Genomic DNA, 18,709 nt, shown 5'->3' on the forward strand with positions numbered 1-18,709 from the left:
TCCGTTCCTCGTAGCCCCGCCCCCTTCTCCGTTTGGCCAGAACTAGGATTTTCGCGAAAACATCGACCGCAGATTGCGCAGCAGAGCAGAGTAGCCACACCACGGGAATGGATCCAGCTGCGTGACAGCTCCGTGGATGGCGTGTTTGAAGTTGTTTTAGCGATGTTTGGCTATGAAGACAAACATTAGAGGCATTGAGAAGATTGTTTCACGACGATGTCACTCATTTAACGTCCAAAAAGGGCCGAAGAAGTGGACTCCCTCCGCTTCCCCCGCTCCTTCGCTTCGGTGCAGCCGTTACGGCCGATGGAGGCTGACGGGACCTTTGCAGCGAGCTGGAGGCCCGGAGCGTCACCTGTGAAGCGTCGTCACTTCGCTGCGAGACGCGTTTGAGAGACTAAAAACCCGCACTGACTGCGTGTTTCCCCCAACGGCTGATTGTACAACTTTTCCAGGAGGGGGAGAAAAAGTTAGCAGCTCGACGTTAGCTGCACGAGCCCGACCCCCGCGCGCACGATGACTGATTTGACTTAACGGAGCGGTTACTGACCGCATCACGTCACGCAGGACAGGTGAACCCACGCGCGGTTACCCCCTGTTGATGGACTTCACGCATTCTTCTTCGGTTGAGTCAGTTTTTACCCGAATTTCCCTGCCTACCTTGGAGGACTGGATCCTCAAACAGGGACTGGTTGTTTTATTTTAAATTTTTTCCTCTTAAAAACTTTCTTCTTTACCGACCATCATGTCACTGAAAGAAAACGTCTGTCGGAAATTTCAAGCCAACATTTTCAACAAAAGTAAATGTCAAAACTGCTTCAAACCCAGAGAGTCACATCTGCTGAACGATGAGGACTTAAATCAGGTATTATTTATGTCAATTAATCTATATTAATGATGTTTTATGATTGTTTATCATAGACTACTAAGTGCAAAGGTGAAGCTAATTGGAGATAATTAGTTAATAGCCTAAGGGAATGTGTTTAATGACCTTCATTCATATGCGGTTGAATCAGAATACAACACAAAGCCGGCCTGAGGCATAAGCAAACAAGGGAACATTTTTGTAAAATTTCCTAACATTTTCTGAATAGCACATGAAAGAATTTCTGGTTAAGTATTGAAAGAGTTGACATTTGTATTATCTGTAGTAAAAGTGACTTCTGTCATTTTATCTTAAAGTGGATTTATAGAACTGATAGTTGAGATGCTAGTTAGCAATTTATTTATGTTGATTTGGTGAAATAAAGTGAACCACTGGTACTTGCGAATACTTGAGACCCGTAAAAAAGAAAATTGCTCATAACTGATTATTTTTAGTAATTCAAACACCAAATTTACCTTAATATGCACTGACAAAGTGCACCAGTGTTGGTTATGGAGTACCACAAGGTTTCTTGCTTAGACTACTTCTTTTTTCTATAAATTTTCTCTTGAGTGAAGTATTACTCAGCAGATGATTGGTGATAAATCCCTCCTCCCCCCCTATTAATCAAATTGATAGCTGGAACACTAGTTAGCAATTAACACATAAATGTAAATGATTAAGCTGGCACAATTTATTATTCATGTTGCTGTGGCGAATGCAGTGGACCCCGGTATTCACAAATACTTGAGACCGCCTCAAAAAAAAAGTTTTTAACTGGCTATTTTAGTAACTCAAGCACCAGATATACCTTAATATGCATTGATACAGACAAAGGAAACAAAGAAGCTAGCATCTACAGTCTTTCTTATATCCACTTTTGGTGTTGCAGCTAAATAGCACTAAGGAAAATAAATGGCTGCTTTGCAAATGCCATCCAATAGTGTGTCAACTGGAATTACGCCCAAGTATTCCAGCAGCATTTTCTTGGGAATATTTTAGATATAATCTGTGAAAAATCTGTGAATTTTTACAGAACAAACTGTAGAAACTGAGTAGGTGGGGTTTCACTAAAAAATAGTTGTTCAAAGTGGGGAAAAATCTTTGAATGCAGGTCATAATAGATGATTGTATTATATTTGCGCATATTTATCTGACAGATTCCAGTTTGTTTATGTTGCTGATCGTAATTTTCTGTGTACCATTGTTGGTTATGGAGTACCACAAGGTTCCCTGCTTAGACCACTTCTTTTTTCTATAAACTCTCACTTGATTAAAGTATTACTCAGCGGATGATTGGTGATAAATTGATCCCCAAATTGATCAGATTCTTCCCATGCGTATGTGTAGTAATGCTTTCCCCTTATTGTTTATTATCTACACCCATATAAACAATGAGGATGGGATTCCACAGAGATAAACTCAGGTTCATTTTATTGTGTAACTGGAGCAGAAAGTTGACTAAAACAAAAGCTGAGAACGCATCAGAGCATGTTGAACATCTGATATGTTTAGTCATCAGTTTAGACAAGATGTTTATAAAGTTGATGTATTGGTGACTAACTAAGACTCATCAGTTTCCAGGTGTTTGGTTCGGCCAACCTGCATGGAAAAAAGAAAAAAAATTTCCGTAAAATAGAAAGTTTTTTGTTCAACTCAATAACCAGAATATATATAGTTTCTTTTTATGAATAAAATATTTAACCGCTAACTATCAGCTCCAAACAGGGCGAGTGTTGGTTGCAATTCAGTGTTTGGCTTTTATGCCAACTGGCAAATATTTTGCATTATAAAGTATTTTTTCATTGTTATTTCTGCCACAATAAGCAATAAGTCAATTAATTGCATGATAGATCAATAATTTTTATTTGCATGATTTATTGTTTTTCTTTTTTTGTCTTTTTACCAAAAGCTGGATGATAAAAGTTTTCAGTCTGGTGCTTTGGTCTTAACTGGCCATTTTTTAAACAACAGTTTAGTTTACAGAAACTTAATAATTCATTTTATTTATTGTTTCTGTTTGTTTATTTTGGATATTTAAAATATCTTCCACTTCTAGTGTCAAATGTTCTTTAGAATTTAAAGTTTATTGATCTTTGAGAATATTTTCTTGCATTATTATGCCATTATTTCTGTTATATTACTTGAAAATGGCCTCAAAACAACAATATTATTGTTTATCACAATTTCTGGGATAATTTATCATCTAACCAAATTTATCTTGACAGACCTTCTCATTGTTTTTAGTTTTTATTAAATGTGAATAAAAAGATAGATTTTTATTTCACAAACATCCAACAAACACCATAAATTCCTGTTAATTTAATTAATTCTGTTTATTTTCTTACTGATACTGTTAGATAAGAAAAATAAGTTTTCTGCCCATATTTTTAGAATAATCTCCTATTTTAGTTTTATTTCTGATCTTGACCAGAACAGATTAAAGTTGCTCCGTTTAACTGCTGAAGGGGAACAAATGACCTACATTGATCTCAGTTTTGTCTCTGTTCTGTCAGGTCATGTGAGGAGAAATGTTTTCCTGGGCTCATTTCAGATTTCTGCCATTTTGTTGACTTTATTATTGAAACATGAGGTTTTTTCTATCATTGTGGGTCAAATTCTTGGCTGTCAAAAGTTAAGATTACGACTAATTTGTTTGCAATCGTTCAGAAGAGGAATGTGTTTGTAATGAAAGTGAAAGGATTTTGTTTAAGATTATACTCGGCTTTTTACAATCTAAGCTGTAATCACAACCTCAAATTGGAAGATGCCATGTTATAAACCTCAACTGGATTACGTAAGGGAGGATAGTTAAACTCTGTAGGTATCTGGATGATTTTAGCATAAACTTTAATTGCTCTTCTGTGTACAAAGCAATGAGGAAGTTAGTTCATGATTTATTTTTTTAGTTTTTATTTTTGGGCTCCACAAAAAGTGCTGACTACTCCTGCTGTGATCCCAGTTTCACTACAAAAACACAAAATCCTGCCAAGTATTTTAGGTCTAGTTTCTTAGTACTCCTGAAATATGATAAACTAACTGACAAATAACTTTTCATCAGGATATAAGAGCTTGTTTTAAGTAACTAATTCCTTAATATTAATGAAAAAGTTCCAGTTTCATGTCCATATTATTTCAATTATAACATGGTAAAAATATTTTGTCATAATTGAAATAATCTGCCAGTGGAATTAGAACTTGGTTGCTAGGTTACGGACTGGTTTGGCTGGGGTTGCTAGGTAACGGCGCCAGTGGAACTAGAACTATTTCACCAATATTAAGGAATTATTCACTTAAAACAAGCTCCTATATCTTTCTGAAAGTTACTTGTAAGTTAGTTTTCTTATTTTAAGTGTATTAATATATTTGCACTAGAAACTAGACCAAAAATACTTAGTAAAATGTTGTGTTTTTGCAGTGAATCTACAATTACAGAAACTATCCAAGGACCTGCAGCAAAAAAAAAAAAAATCTTACAAAGTATTTATTGTCTGTTTTGTAGTGCAGTAGAAGAAATAAGGCAAAACTAACTTAAAAGTAGCTTTTCAGCAAGATGTCCAAACTTGTTTTAAGTCGTCAATTCCTTGATATTGATGAAAAAGTTCTCGTTCAACTGTCAGATTATTTATCTTAACATTACATCTTACCCACCTGCTAAGTAGAAAAATCAGCCAATGGAACCAGTATTTTTCATCAATATTAAGATTATTTACTTAAAATTAGCTCATATTTCTTGCTAAAAAGTTGCTTATCTGTTACTTTTGTCTCATTTCAAGTGTACCCAGATATTTGCACTAGAAACCAGACCAAAAACACTTGGTAAGACGTTTTGTTTTTGCAGTGTTTGCTTCTGTCAGTTCTCCCAAAGATTTCTGCTGCTTTTCTCTCCAGCTTGTGATCTGCAGTTTTTTGTTTTTTTTTCGCCTCTCATTTCCTCCAGCCGCCCACCCGCCTGCCGGGCCGCCCACCGACATGATCACAGGGAGAAATCACGCGTTTGGCTCTTTTTACTTATTTTTTTCTTTGTGAGGCAGCATGGTGCTCTGGAGGGAAGCCAGCTCAACTCCAGGCATTTAGTGACTAATGCTAGAAAATGAAACGCGTGGTAAAATGTTCTGGAACCGGGTCAGAGTGCCTCCAAAGCTTTCCCATGCTTCCAATCTTTTCACCATTTCTAACATTTAGGTCTTTCACAATTACAAACAAACAATAATATTTTTGTATTCAGACGTTTTCCAAATAATATGTCGATAATGCAATAAAAATGCAAAAATGTACATTTTGTAAAGAACACTTAACACTGTATATTTGTATACACGGTTTTAATTATTGTTGATGTGTTTTTTATTTTGGATATTTAACATATTTTCCAGTTAGTGTTAAATATCCTTTAGAAATTGACATTTTTTGATCTTTGAGTTTGTATACTTGCATCAATATGCCATTACCATCATATTAGCTAAAAATTGTTTCAAAATAACAATATTATCAATAATTTCTGGGGTAATTACCGTCCAGTAAATTTTGTTGATGTTACAGGCCTAAAAACTGCCAGTTTATCACTCAGAATCTCTTGTTTTTAATTTTTTGTGGTTTTGCTTCCATATCCCACCAGGCCAAACCCATTTATGGAGGATGGTTGCTACTGGCACCAGAGGGAACAAACTTCGACAACCCCTTACACCGATCTAGAGTAAGTTTTTCTGATTCACTTCATATCCATGTTAGCTGAGTTTCAACGAATCACAGCGAAATGAGGAAAATGAAAAACTGTTTCACCTTTTCTGTTCTTTGTTGTACCTACAGTCAATGGTTCAGTTTACTGGAGTGTGACTGGTTCCCATTAACAAACTGCAAAAACACAAAATCTTACCAAGTATTTTTGGTCTAGTTTTTATTGTAAATATCTCAGTTTGCTTGAAATAAAACAAAACTAGCTTACCTTTTGGCAAGATGTTGAAGTTAGTTTCAAATCAATAATTCCTTAATATTGATGAAAAATCTTTACTTCCACTGGCAGATTATTTCAGTTAAACATGGAAAAAATGTCTTATTAGTGAAATAAAAAATAAGTGGAACTAGTACTTTTTATCAATATTATTATTATTTTTTTATACTTAAAACATGCTCCTATATTGTGGTGAAAAGTTACTTCTAAGTTAGTTTTGTCTTATTTTATGTGTGCTAACGTATTTGCATTAGAAACCAGACCAAAAATACTTGGTAAGATTTTGTGTTTTTGCAGTGAATCTGCAGAATCTACCAAATAAACAGCAGCTACACTGCAAAAACACAAAATCCTACCAAATATTTTTGGTCTAGTTTCTAATGTTAGTATCTTAGTTCACTTGAAGTAAGACAAAGTAACTTATAAGTAACTTCTGTTTTAAGTCAATAATTCCTTAATATTGATGATCTTAAAACATGTGAAAAATGTCTGATAAGGGAAATAATCTTCCAGTGGAACTAGTACTTGTTTATGAATATTAAGGGATTATTGACTCAATATCTTGATGAAAAGTTACTTGTAAGTTAGTGTTGTCCTATTACAAGTGTACCAATATATTTGCATTGAAAACTCGACAAAAAATAATCTATAATATTTTGTGGTTTTACAGTGTTCCTGTGGGAGTTTGGCACTCTATCACAGAAATCCTTGTTGTGAGGCAATAATGAGTCGAATATTTGCATAATTTTGGGATTTCCACCTCCCTATCATCATGTTAATGGGAGCTTAACTTTATCAGCTCTCAGATTATGCTGCGGGTTCATCCCAAAACGAGCTGAGGGAGGGGAGGGCAGCATGTGGGGGAGGACCGAGTTCCCACAGCCACGCTAATGGTTTCCATGTGTGTTTTGGGAAAAGCACCCCTTGATCTCCTGTCATCAGTCTGCTGCTGCCACTTTGACATCATCCCTGATACGTTCTGCCTCTCCTTGCAGTCCTGTTCTTACTGCTGGGCTGTAATTGGCTGCTTCTACGTAGCGCTGATGTAAGCAGTTGGCTAATAACAGAGTAAAATGGCTGACGCGTTCAGTGACTAATATTTAGGAGTGTTTCAGCATAGCAGCCTGTTAGTCTGTGGTCGTATTGTGATCCTGAGCTTGAATATTTTAGATGACTCTGATCTTGAAATGATAACATTTGGTGTTTAGCATTGTAGCAAGTAGCACTGCTGCCTTGCAGAAAGAAGGTCATGAGTTTGAATCCTGCTTCCTGCTTCCAAAGTCACGACTGTTAGGTTAATTTGGTCAATCTAAATTACTGTTATGTACGAGTATGTGTTTCTGTGTTGGGTATGGAGGACCAAAACTGACAAAATTAAAAATGAAAGTGGAAATGTATAAATGGCTCAACAATTGGCCTGCTGCCATAAGCAATAAATTAATCTCACGAAAAGTAAAACAAGCTCAATAATTTCCATCTGATTGAACGTTTTTCTCTCTCTTTCTCAAGTCTAGTCAAAGTTTATTGATATAGCGCATTTATAACAACCTCAGCTGACCAAAGTGTTTCACAACAATCGCAACATCTCAGGTAGATAAATAATAAAACAAAAAATAAAGTAAGTTTTGTAAAAATGACATAATTATAAAATTAGCAGAAGATACCAAGAATGAAAACATGAATAAAAAACAAGACGTACTTAATTTCAGCTGCAGCGATTCCCCAAAAACTCAAATCAGTGACGTACTAATATCCCCACCAATCTTCAGTCTGGTGTTTTGGTATCAACAGCCCTTATTTTGAAGGACAATTTTGTTTCCAGAGACTTCATAATTAATTTTATTTGTTGTTTTTGTTATTGGTGTTAAAAGTTAGTTGGAATTGAAAGTTTATTGATCTATGAGAATGTGTTCTTGCATTATTGTGTCACTATTATCATTATATTGATTGAAAATGGTCTCCAGATAATATTATTGTGTATCGCAATAATTTCTGGGACAATTTATCATCCAGCCAAGTTTATCATGACAGGTCTAGTCACTAAATAATTAAACACACTTAAAATCCACAAATTAATTAAAAAATGAGGACTTTATCTTATGTTTTATTTTATTTTATGTATAAGTGGATAGTGGATAATATCACTCGTTGACAGGAGTCTACACCGAAGAGTGTTGTCCTAATTCTTAGTGTTTTTCACCAGCAAATTTCTCACTTCTTTTCTGATTTCTGCTAAACTCAACACAAAGAACATGAAAGAATTTCCTTATTGGTTCCTCTAAATTGGAAAAGTGGAAGTTTTCAGTTTTTGTAGGTTTCATTTACAAGAAAAAAAATGGATTTGTCATTACTTTTTCGCCCAATCGGAGCCAGCCGGTCGAGTAAAAACTGATTGGTGCGTCACTGAACCTGGTCGGCCCACAGACATTACTGGAGATGTTCTTTGTTTGAGTGGAAGGAAATAAATGTTAAACTGGATGATCTGGAGCAGATGATGCTTGTTGATGAAATGTTGCTCAGCTTGATTGGAAGCCTTGTTTCGCTCCAGGTTTAGAAAACGTACCAACAAACTCTTCAATGACAAAGATAATTAATTAATCATTATTTATAAGCTGAGGATCAAAATATCAAATGTAAAACAGTCCCAGGCTTAAAAACAACTTAAACTTGTTAAATTCAATTTAAAAAGTACTTTATTAACCCCGGAGGGAAATTAAATCACGTTACACAACTTTCTTCAAACAGTTGTATTTGTTTCCTTACAGAAATGGCAGAGAAGATTCTTCATCCTTTACGAGCATGGGCTGCTTCGCTACGCTTTGGACGAAATGGTGAGTGAAAACCTTTTTTTCAGTCTGGTTTTACTGGCTGGAGCTAATTTTTAAAACATGACTGGCCTCGGCTGTCTGCAGGAGGAATGCTTTGGCGTCCCAACAACAAGCAAAGCAAACAAAGAACAATATCTTCCTGGCTTTAACAGGAAGCTAACTAGCAGAGCGTCGGGAGGAATGAAGTGACACCACATGGTGTTCATACTAGAAGCAGTCATGTGCTGGCCAGATTGTTTGTTCTGTGGTTAACACACTCTGCACACACATTGTGCAAGAATCCTGCAGTGACTACCTATTTGGAGAGAAAATGTTCCTCTCTGTATATAAAAAAGCTCCTTATCTTTGAACGTTCTGTGCTATTTTGAAGCCTGTAACATAAGTGCTGGTTGTGGGTTTCATGTGTAACGTTTCCATTACAATGGGAACTGTTAGTTCTGTGCTTTCCAGAGTATTGATTGACCTAAACTGGTGCTCAGCTTGTTTTTCCTCAGCGTGGAACGGACTTTAAAATCAGGTTAAAGCAGCTGCATAAAATGGTTTCCCGCTGAAATAAAAGCTCGGTTTCTATTTTTATTACTCGCTTGTTTTTTGTATTATCCTTAAATTAATGAAGTAGCCTGTAAATTATCCTATTACTACTGCGGTGGTCTTGGTGTTTTCATAATCTTGGAGGCATGAAGTTGTTTTTGTGAGACGAAGGTTGATGATGAGAGGAAAAAAGGAGGTGTCAGTCTTCATCCTTTCATCTACTTTCTGAATAGATCATGAAACGGAGAGGAGGAAATATCAAGTGGCACTAAAAATAGAGCTTTGGTTCTTACATGAGGTGCTTTAGAATAATTGGTTTATGTTAAAGAAACACCTGCCTAAACCTGCATAAAACAATGAATCAATTATTGTTAAGATTTCAACTAACAATTATTCTGAAGATTAATCGGTTAATCGGACGCACATTTTTTATTTAACCACCTATGCGTTTTTATACAATATTTAAAATACATTAAAAGATGTAAATAAAATTTTACATAAAATAAAAATTGTATTGCCTAAAATGCAGCAGCGAAGCATTCCTTTAGTGAATAATTGATCATTTGTGTGATACTTTGATTCTTTTAACAGGTAAAGAGCTTATTTCTTTCTGCTGTAGCAAACAGTGATTAGGACATTTTTTACAGAGTTTGAGCCAAAATAAACAATTGATTAAATCTTAAATTAGTTTAGGGCTGAACAATTAATTGGATTAATGGTGGCTAATCGATTATTCAAATAATAATCAACTAATTTAGTGTGTTCTTTCAGCCATTGGTCTTTTTTAGTCTCCAGTTGATAATCAATTGATTACTAAATTAACTGATTAATCACGATTAATCATGATTAATCTGATTAAGTGTTTCAGCCCTAAGCTATTTTAGGAATCATGAATTGGAATATAAAGACTCTAAAAAAGTCATTTGCTGACAGAACAACATATTTTAATCAGTAATTGATCCAAATCTGTAGCCGTATATATATTTTACTTTTCAGATAAAAAAGAAAAACCTTAAGCATGCTACATACCTAAATAACCTGTAACCTATAATTACAGCCTCTACAACTGATTTGTCTTTGCTTTATAGCTAGCACGCGCCATATTGTTTTCAACATTATTAAATAATGAACTAGTTTAAGAAGATTACGAAGAAATCTTCTTAAACTAGTTCTTATGTTTAAAATAGAAAAATCTGCAGAATGTGCCAATTTTTTTAAAAATCCAATTAATCGTTAGAATAATCAATTAATAAAATAATCGCTATTCAAACCTTTCGGCTGTTGGTTTTTCTGCCAATATTCCCAGATTGACCTGTGTTATGTAACAGGATGTGGGAGATCCTTGGAGTGGAATTCACTAATGTAAACTAATCTGGAGGTCAGAATTGATGATTTGGGGTTTCCTACCTACAGTGAGCCTTGCTTCATGCTAAAACCAGCTAGCTCCTTAATAGGAAGAAAAATGGAGAATTGATATATAAATATTATGCAGTCACTTTGCATCCCTCGCCAGTTTAAGCCTGAGTTTCTCTCTAAAGACACAAACATGTTGGGTCCATGTTGCCCAGGCAGCAGGCTTTGTCTCTTTGTTCGGCAGCAGTTGACCATGGTATGTGTAACGTGGGGCGGATTGTGAAGAGCTCCAGCAGTCTCTGTCCTGACTGTAGCAATGCAAGACAAAACACAGAGAGAAAAACACAAATGTGTGGGCTACGGTTTCCTGTGGACTCCATTTATTTGGTGAGAAGTTCTCTCCACCATCATTGTTGAGACAAACATCAGACGTGGCATCAAAACAAATGTGCAACCCAGGATTATACAGTCACAGTTTAGTCTAAATTGTGTATATGTTTCAGAGACGTCCTGTCAGAGGAGGCCATGTCAGCAACAGGTGTCAGAAATGATTAAATAGGTTTATTATACAGGGAATTATCTTATTAACCGTCATGCAGACGGTTAATAAGATAGATAATAACAGGATAATAACGGATAAGATAACAGGAGAAGAACAGTTCAAATTCTAGACACTATTCTAGAGACATTAACATGTTTCTGGAAAATAAACAAAGTTAGATTCTCGATAAAGCTGCACAGTTAACTTCAAAAACACAAAATCTTACAAAACAAAAAATGTGCCAATGGAACTAAAACCTTTTCATCAATACTAAGGAATTATTGACTCTAAACAAGCTCATATTTCTTGCTGAAAAGTTACTTGTAAATTAGTTTAGTCTTATTTCAAGTGGGCTAAAATATTTGCACTAGAAACTGGATGAAAAATACTTGGCAACATTTTGTGTTTTGCAGTGTATTGGATTTCAGTCATCATCGATGTGTCAGTATTAGGCCAGTTACAGTAAGCAGTAAGTCAATTAATCCAGGCAATGCATCAGCACCAACATCGGTATTGAGGGATATTATTCAATCTTTAACATATTGATATCGGCCAGATAAATAAAACGTAGCCGATATTAACAGTCGATATTTATTTCCATCTTGTTGCTGTCTGTCTGTATTTTTTATTTTTTGCCAAATTTGCCAAAAGAGCAATATTAATATTGGATTAGTATCCAATATTTTCATATCGGGGCATCCCAAGATAAATCATATGTTCCTGTGAGGCAAATTTGCAGTTGGGTGGCCACAACACAATCAGCCCAGGGGCCACAAATACACTTTGGACACCCCTGCTCTAACTCTACATTTCCTTTTATTTGAAGAAAAGCGTGTTTGGGACTTTTTTGCAAACAGACTCCATTTTGTTTACTTAATCTGCTCAGAACAAAGAAGAAGTAGTATACCTTCCAAATAAAACCACCCAAAAGGCTTATTGAGGCTCTCCTCCGTCGCATTGCCTTTAGACTGCATTGACTCCACTTGACAGCCTGCATCAGAGCTGCAGACCTTCCTGATTCACAGAGGACATAATGTTCTCATGACATTTCAGCTGCGGCCGTCTCATTCTCATTTAATCTAAGGTCAATTAATTTCCTGTGTTTACTGGAATTTAAATATCAGACCTCTACTCCCACAGCACTGTCCAAGAACAGACAAACTTCCTTCGGGTTCCCACATTCTTTTCACTTGAGACACGCAATCCTGCTGGCTTCCCGCTGAATCTCCCTGACAGGAGCATATACAGCCTCAGCCTGTTTGCCTGTGACTTCTAAGACCCTTTGAAATGCTGGAACATGTGTAAATACTCCCTCTGTACCCGAAAATTATACTCAAGTAAGAGTAAAACTACTTCAACATGTTTTTACTCAAGTAAAAGTAAAAAGTAGCCATCCAAGAAATTAAGAGTGAAAAAGTATTTGGTAAAAAGTCTGCTCAAATACTGAGCAGTCGTCCAATTTTTAGCTATTTTTAGTATTTTTATTAATTATTATTTTCATCAACATAAAATGATTTTGCACATTAGCTATATTAAAAGAAAATCCTCTAGTTTTCCAATTGTTTTGGACTCGATTGAACATATTTATTCCCAGTTATAAGAACGGGATTTGGGTCACTTTCTTTCAAAATGTTTGCTGTATTTATCCAAGTTTAATAAATTAAGTAAAAGCTGATTTGAGTGCAGCAGTAAAAAGTCTGTGGATAGTCCTGGGTTTGATTATTATCAATACTTTGTCTTTCTTAACATTCTCCATTGAAACAAATTTGTTTAATTTTTTAACTGCATTTGGTGGCCACAAAACAACAGTCCAAGGGCCACACATGGCCCCCGGGCCGCACGTTGGACACTCCTGGGTTAGAGCTGCTCCTCCAAGCTTTCCACCTGCTGACCCAGTGTGTTCACATTCCAGTTCAGACACCAGTTTGCCATTACAGGAGGATCTGTGCAGTAAAAGCTCCCTTGGAAAAATGTCAGCCCGGTTTTGTTCTTAGAGCTTCGACCCGTTTCTGATGCCATATTATCTGTGCTTTTCAGTTTTTGCTCCTGTTTCAGTGGCCGCGCTATCCCGGATGTGGCAGAGATAAAGTTCCTTATCTCCTGCTCATTGTTTGGATGTGTTTGTTATGCTAGTCAGATACTGCAGCTCTGTGGCTCAGATTGGACCGGGTTCTTACCGGAGTCAGAGGTGGACATAGTTTAACATTTTTACGTTTTTATGCTCATATGAATGTCAAAATCAGAATTTACTTCTACAATCAGCTTACACTCTGAGATCAAATGTGGACGGATTCATACATAAACTTCTCTTCACTTCCTGTTTCCTATTGGCTGAAAGTTTGTTCTGGAAAAAGCTGCAGTACGTAACTTTTAAAAAGAATGTTTTGTATATATTTGTTAAACTGTCACCATGTACAGATATATAGCCTCTGAAAGTCAATCTCCTCTGCAGAAGAACCTTTTTTCTTTGGGTTTTTTTTTTTTTTTTACAGATTGTCTGTCTCGTTACATAAACACAACATGGTGACAGTTTCAACAAATATTTAAAAACTACGTATTTTTCATAAATGTTACATACTTTAATGCAGGGGTGTTCAAACCCTTCAAAATTGTGAAGTAAAATAAAACTAAAATCAAGCAAATAAAGTTTTCTTGTTTTTTTTATTTTTTGTAAAAAGAAAGGGATGTTGCACATTTGTTGTATTAAAAGGCATCTGGTTTTGAAATTATTTTCAGTTTGGTTGAAGAAATTTATTCTTAGTTATAAGAACAAAATTTGTCATTTGTAATGCTAGCTAACAGTTAACCAAGTTGATAGGGTGTCTGTGCATCCTTAAAAAGTCTTAAATCCGTGTTTCTAAAATTAAAGGCTTAAAATGTCTTGAAGTTATTTAAAAATGTAATCAAGGGTCTTCATTTTTGTTATGTTAAGACTAAATTTAAAATTGTATATTCTATGTAGTTAACTTTTCTGTCAGACGCTCAGACATCATTCCAATCTGTGACATTAACTTGTTGAAGCTACCGCTAACTAGCTGCTAATATGCTAATGACTAGCTAGCTTTATTGGCAGTTTTCTGGACGACGTTCATCTTTACCACTGACTGATTTCTGTTGCTGCAAAGCTTGGCACTAATTCTATTTTATTTTGTACATTTCTGAGTATACACAGTGACACAGTCATAAATTTTATTACAATGGTCTTAAAAGGCCTTAAAATTAAGATGCTTCAAGCTGATTTGAGTGCAGCAAAGTCAGTTTCAGTAAAAGTCTCTGATTAAACACAGTTCTACTTGCTATTAAATCTTGGTTGTAAAAAGAGGAATACTTTTTCAACATTTTCCAGTATGTCAATAAATTTACCCTGATTAAAAACATAAAGTTCAATAAGCAAATTTTATTTCATTTGGTAACTGCAGTTGGGGACCAAAAAAAAAAAAAAATTAGTCTGAGTGCCACAAACAAGTCTTAAAATTTTGTCTTTTGTTAAGTTCAAATGATGAACAATAAACAATTTATTGCTGTGCAGAAAAGCAAAAGAAAGTGGTGGCCTCTCCGCTTGAATGGATGAGTAGAAAACGTCTCTGGAGATGCTTTCTAAGTAAACAACGGAAAATTTAGCCTGACTCAGCAAAACGTCAACTGCTCCCCAAACTGTCTAATAATAAACAATAAGAACCTAAACTGATCATGATTGAAGCTTTTTAGTCTGGAAACTCTTCCTATGGTCTCATGCAGTGAAACACAGAGATGCTGCGTCTCTAAATGAAGAAAAATAATACTGAATTTTTCTGATGCTCTTCTGTTTCCGACCCTTTTATCTCTGCTTTCCATTCCGGATCTGTCCGGCCGATAAATCATTTGTGTTGGACGGAGCAGCCATTGCTGCTGTGTAATTTATTTTCCCTAAACCCTCCCTGGTCCATAAAGCCAAACGGGGCCTGACTGACCGGACCGGACCGGACCACTCGTTCTAATCGCTGACACACGGTTTCATTTAAAGCATCAGGCTGCAGGCAAACGGCAATAAAACAGCAGGGAACCGAGAAATGGCTGCAACCTTTACGGGGCCACAAAAAAGGTTCTTTATTTGTAAAAGTTTTAAAAATTTTCGAAGCATCAAACTACTGCAGGGATCTGAAACCTTTAGAAGTGAAAGAAACATTTTGTTCTCTGTCCAAATAAATGCAACTTCTTAATAGTTGCAAATGTTACATAGCCTTATGAAAAACGACTGCTTATAATGTTTATAAATATTTACAAAATTTGTTTAAAGAACGATCATTTTAAATCTGTTTTTAGGTCTTAAAATAAAACTTTTCATTTTTGCAGACCAATGGAGAGATAATTTTTTTCTATGTGATGTTATTTGTTGAAAAATGGTTTATTTTATTCCCTGTTTTGTTTATTTACATACATAATGTCTGTACAGTGTGACCTCTTGAAATTGACGTTTACATTTTTGTTGGGGCTAAAAATTTTGCCTTATTAAGCCGATTCCTGATTTAAAATGATAAAAAGTAAACATTTAAAATAAAAAATAAAAAACATTTCTATAGAATTAATTTTGCAATCAAATAGATGTATACATTTTCTCCTATAGGATGTTTTTTGTGGAAAATGTTTTTTATTTTGTTTGCTCTAAAGTTTATTTATTTATTACTAAAATCTGCAAACTGTAACATGTTGAATTCAATGTCAGCATTTTTGCTTTTGGACAAAATTTTGCCTTATAATTCTGATATTCGAACCAATCACTCAATTTTTAAAAAATGTTACAGGTTCTTTATTTTAAAGTACAACATTTCTGCAGACAAATGGATGGATACATTTCCATTTCTTGGTAGTTGACTTTTGTGAAAAATGCTTTAAAAATGCTTCATTTTATTTCCTCTGAAGTTTATTTATACGTTCTTAATATTTGTATACTATGACATCTTTTTATCAGCCAAGATTTTTTGTTTTGCATACAATTTTGCCTTATAAAGCTGATTTCTGACAAAGTTTTCAACCTAATAACTAAGAAAATATCACCTATTCTTTAAAAGTGGAAATTTACTGCAATTATCCAATCAAAAAGCTGAGAAATTGTTCAAACTTGCATTTGTTATTATATTTGTATTTAAAAGCTGCTGTAGCCTGAAGCTGCTGGAAGACAAACTGACCACTTCTCCTCACTTTCTTCTTCTACTACTTTCCAATTTGCATCATTTGCTGTAATTTCAACTGTTTGTTTTCTCTGTGTTTTTCCTCTCAGTAGAGAGGAAGGTAGTTGGTGTTTGTAAACAGGCTCATCATATCTGTCATAAATCTTGCAAACGGCATCAAAGTCCTGCTGAGTTCAGCGGTTTCAGCCTTTATGCAGAAAGACTTTAAGCTCCAACACCTCTGAGGACGAGGTGGAAACATCCCGTCTCGCTGCACGAGTTTTTATTCTAGGCGGGGTGATAATCCAGACTGATATGTCCAGGATTATCCAGATGAAATTCACTATTTGTGGACCTGGTTTCTGCCTGGAGGATTAAATACAAAGCCAAAGCCAAAGAAAGAAAGACAGAAAGGAAGACAGACAGACAGAAAGCTCCAACATGAGCTGGAAGTCTGGATAATTTAGAATTACGGCTGAAACGATTAATCAACTTAATCGCGATTAACAGATTGTTGAAATAATTGTCAGCTAATTTAATAATCGATTAATAGTTTAAAAATATCAATTTGCTGAAAAACCAACACACTTAAAGCAACAATTAACCCCAAACTGTTAAAGAAATGTAAACATTTTGCATTAAATTTTTAGCTTCACCTGGTTCAAATTCTGCAAGAAAAAACTCCCATTAAGCAACTTTTACTGTTCAGTTATGAGTCAGCAGATTAGCAGGCATAAAAACCAAGTTAGCTGCAGATGGATCCTTTGAGCGTTCACTAAAGGAATGCTGCTACGACATTTCAGACATTTTTTGTTCTCAAAAAAGTGAATAGATTTTTTTGCTTATTTGCATGTTTTAATGTATTTCTAATGTTGTATAAATAAGTCTTGAGTAGCTAAATGAAAAATCTGCAGAATGCAACATTTTTTATGCAATTAATCTTTAGAACAATCCATTACTTGATTAATCATTAGTTGCAGTCCTGTGTAGAATAGGTTGCATTTTTACAGTTTTATCTCCTGTTGGTTTGGTCAAAGGGTCACAGGAAATGTTTTAAAGGCCATTTTTAAAATCATGAAGTAAATCTTCAACAATTTAGACAAAAATAAAAGTATTGAGACTATTTGAACTTGGATCTTTGAAGAGAAAGGTCTGTTTGTTTAGCGTTTGAATTTCAAAATCAACAATCTTGAGGCACTCCTTTTCCATACAGTGAGACCACCCATTGCTAATATTTGTTCTGCAAATTAAAACCAGTTTTATGTACATGCAGGGTCGGAAGAGGAGGAGACGTTCTTCGTCTAAAACTTCTAAATAATCCTAAATAACCTCCTGAATATCAGAGCTGTGGTGCTGCTGTCCTGGAGCCGAAATCCCAGCAGATCACGAAACTCATCTTGATCGCCAAAATTTAAACACGAGTCAAGAAGGCTTTCAGTCAAACATGCTTTAATCTTCTTACCGGGTCTCTGACCAAACGGCTGCCAGAGTTCACAAAAAGGACGTTGTTGTTTTTTTAATAGTGCATCTAAATCCTGGTACGTTGTTTACGTTGCAGCTGGTCAAACGTTTTGGCATGATGGCCAGAAACGTCGAGCTGAAAGAACAGACTCTTTAGTATTTCTGTTTTCTATCATCATTTCATTTTTACCTTTAGCAGTCACTTTTCTCTAGGCAGTTGAACAATAAATTATTGTAGACTTAAAACATAAAACATATTTTGCAGGTTTGCCAGATAAAAAAAATAACAAACAGTATCCTTATTTTCTGAGGTGGATCATATTTTTCTCTATTTTTTTTCTTTTCGGCAACAAGAACAGCATATGGCTCACTCTTGCGTTATTTTGGCATGCTCAAGTCTGCATTTTAGTAAAATTATTGTTTTTACAAATAAATTAAATCAAATTAAAAGCACCTTATATTTTCCCTTTTAAGATCTTAAACTGTCTTTTGTGACAGGCTGCACCCTAACATTGTTTTTAAATCTGTATCCACTGCCTGAACTTTTCCAATTCTTGCATAAATGAAGAGCAAAGTTGTTCCAAAAGCTTAAGTCTTGCTGGTTTTCTTAATTTATTCACTCATTTATTTTGTTTAGGAGTGTCACTTTTGTAAGAAAACATTTCAACCCTAACCCACTTTGAATATACTCCAAGAATAGGAATAACCTTCAGTTAAGTAATGTTGCCATTAAGCAAACAACAAAGTATTGTAGCTACCTGGTGCAGGCAGCTCTTTCTTCCTTTGAGGATTAACTTCAACAAACTCTGACAATTTCCCTTTGTGCAAATATTTTCTGATGGTTTTAAGCTTGTGAACAAATCCTCTGTGCTGCTTTGCTGTAATCTGTTTGAACTTTAGTTATTCCAGTAGAAAGAAAGAAGGTTTTAAACTTTATGAATTTCAAATTTGCATGGTAAACTATCACTACACATTTCTGTGAACACACCATCTCCACTGTGAAGCAGGGAGGAGGCGGCGTCATACTGTGGGGGA

At 35.2% G+C, this 18,709-nt stretch overlaps 1 protein-coding gene across 8 annotated transcripts in view; it reads left to right on the top strand.

The window, feature by feature from the left end:
- Positions 1–23: 23 nt before the first annotated feature.
- Positions 24–18,709, top strand: part of LOC114161362 (myosin phosphatase Rho interacting protein) — a 61,249-nt gene continuing 42,563 nt past the window's right edge. For 5 of the 8 annotated variants that reach the window (XR_003599003.1, XM_028044603.1, XM_028044652.1 and 2 more), the window contains exons 1-3: positions 25–865; positions 5,481–5,558; positions 8,579–8,644. Coding sequence is in view for 7 of the 8 variants with exons in the window: in XM_028044603.1 (XP_027900404.1) it covers positions 746–865; positions 5,481–5,558; positions 8,579–8,644 (264 nt within the window). In the remaining variant the exon portion in view is untranslated. Of the gene's footprint in view, positions 866–5,480; positions 5,559–8,578; positions 8,645–18,709 lie in introns of all 8 variants that reach the window. The other 3 variants (XM_028044613.1, XM_028044629.1, XM_028044644.1) reach the window with 3 other exon arrangements.

The sequence above is a fragment of the Xiphophorus couchianus genome, chromosome 2 (genome assembly GCF_001444195.1).
Source record: "Xiphophorus couchianus chromosome 2, X_couchianus-1.0, whole genome shotgun sequence".
NCBI classification, from domain to species: domain Eukaryota; kingdom Metazoa; phylum Chordata; class Actinopteri; order Cyprinodontiformes; family Poeciliidae; genus Xiphophorus; species Xiphophorus couchianus.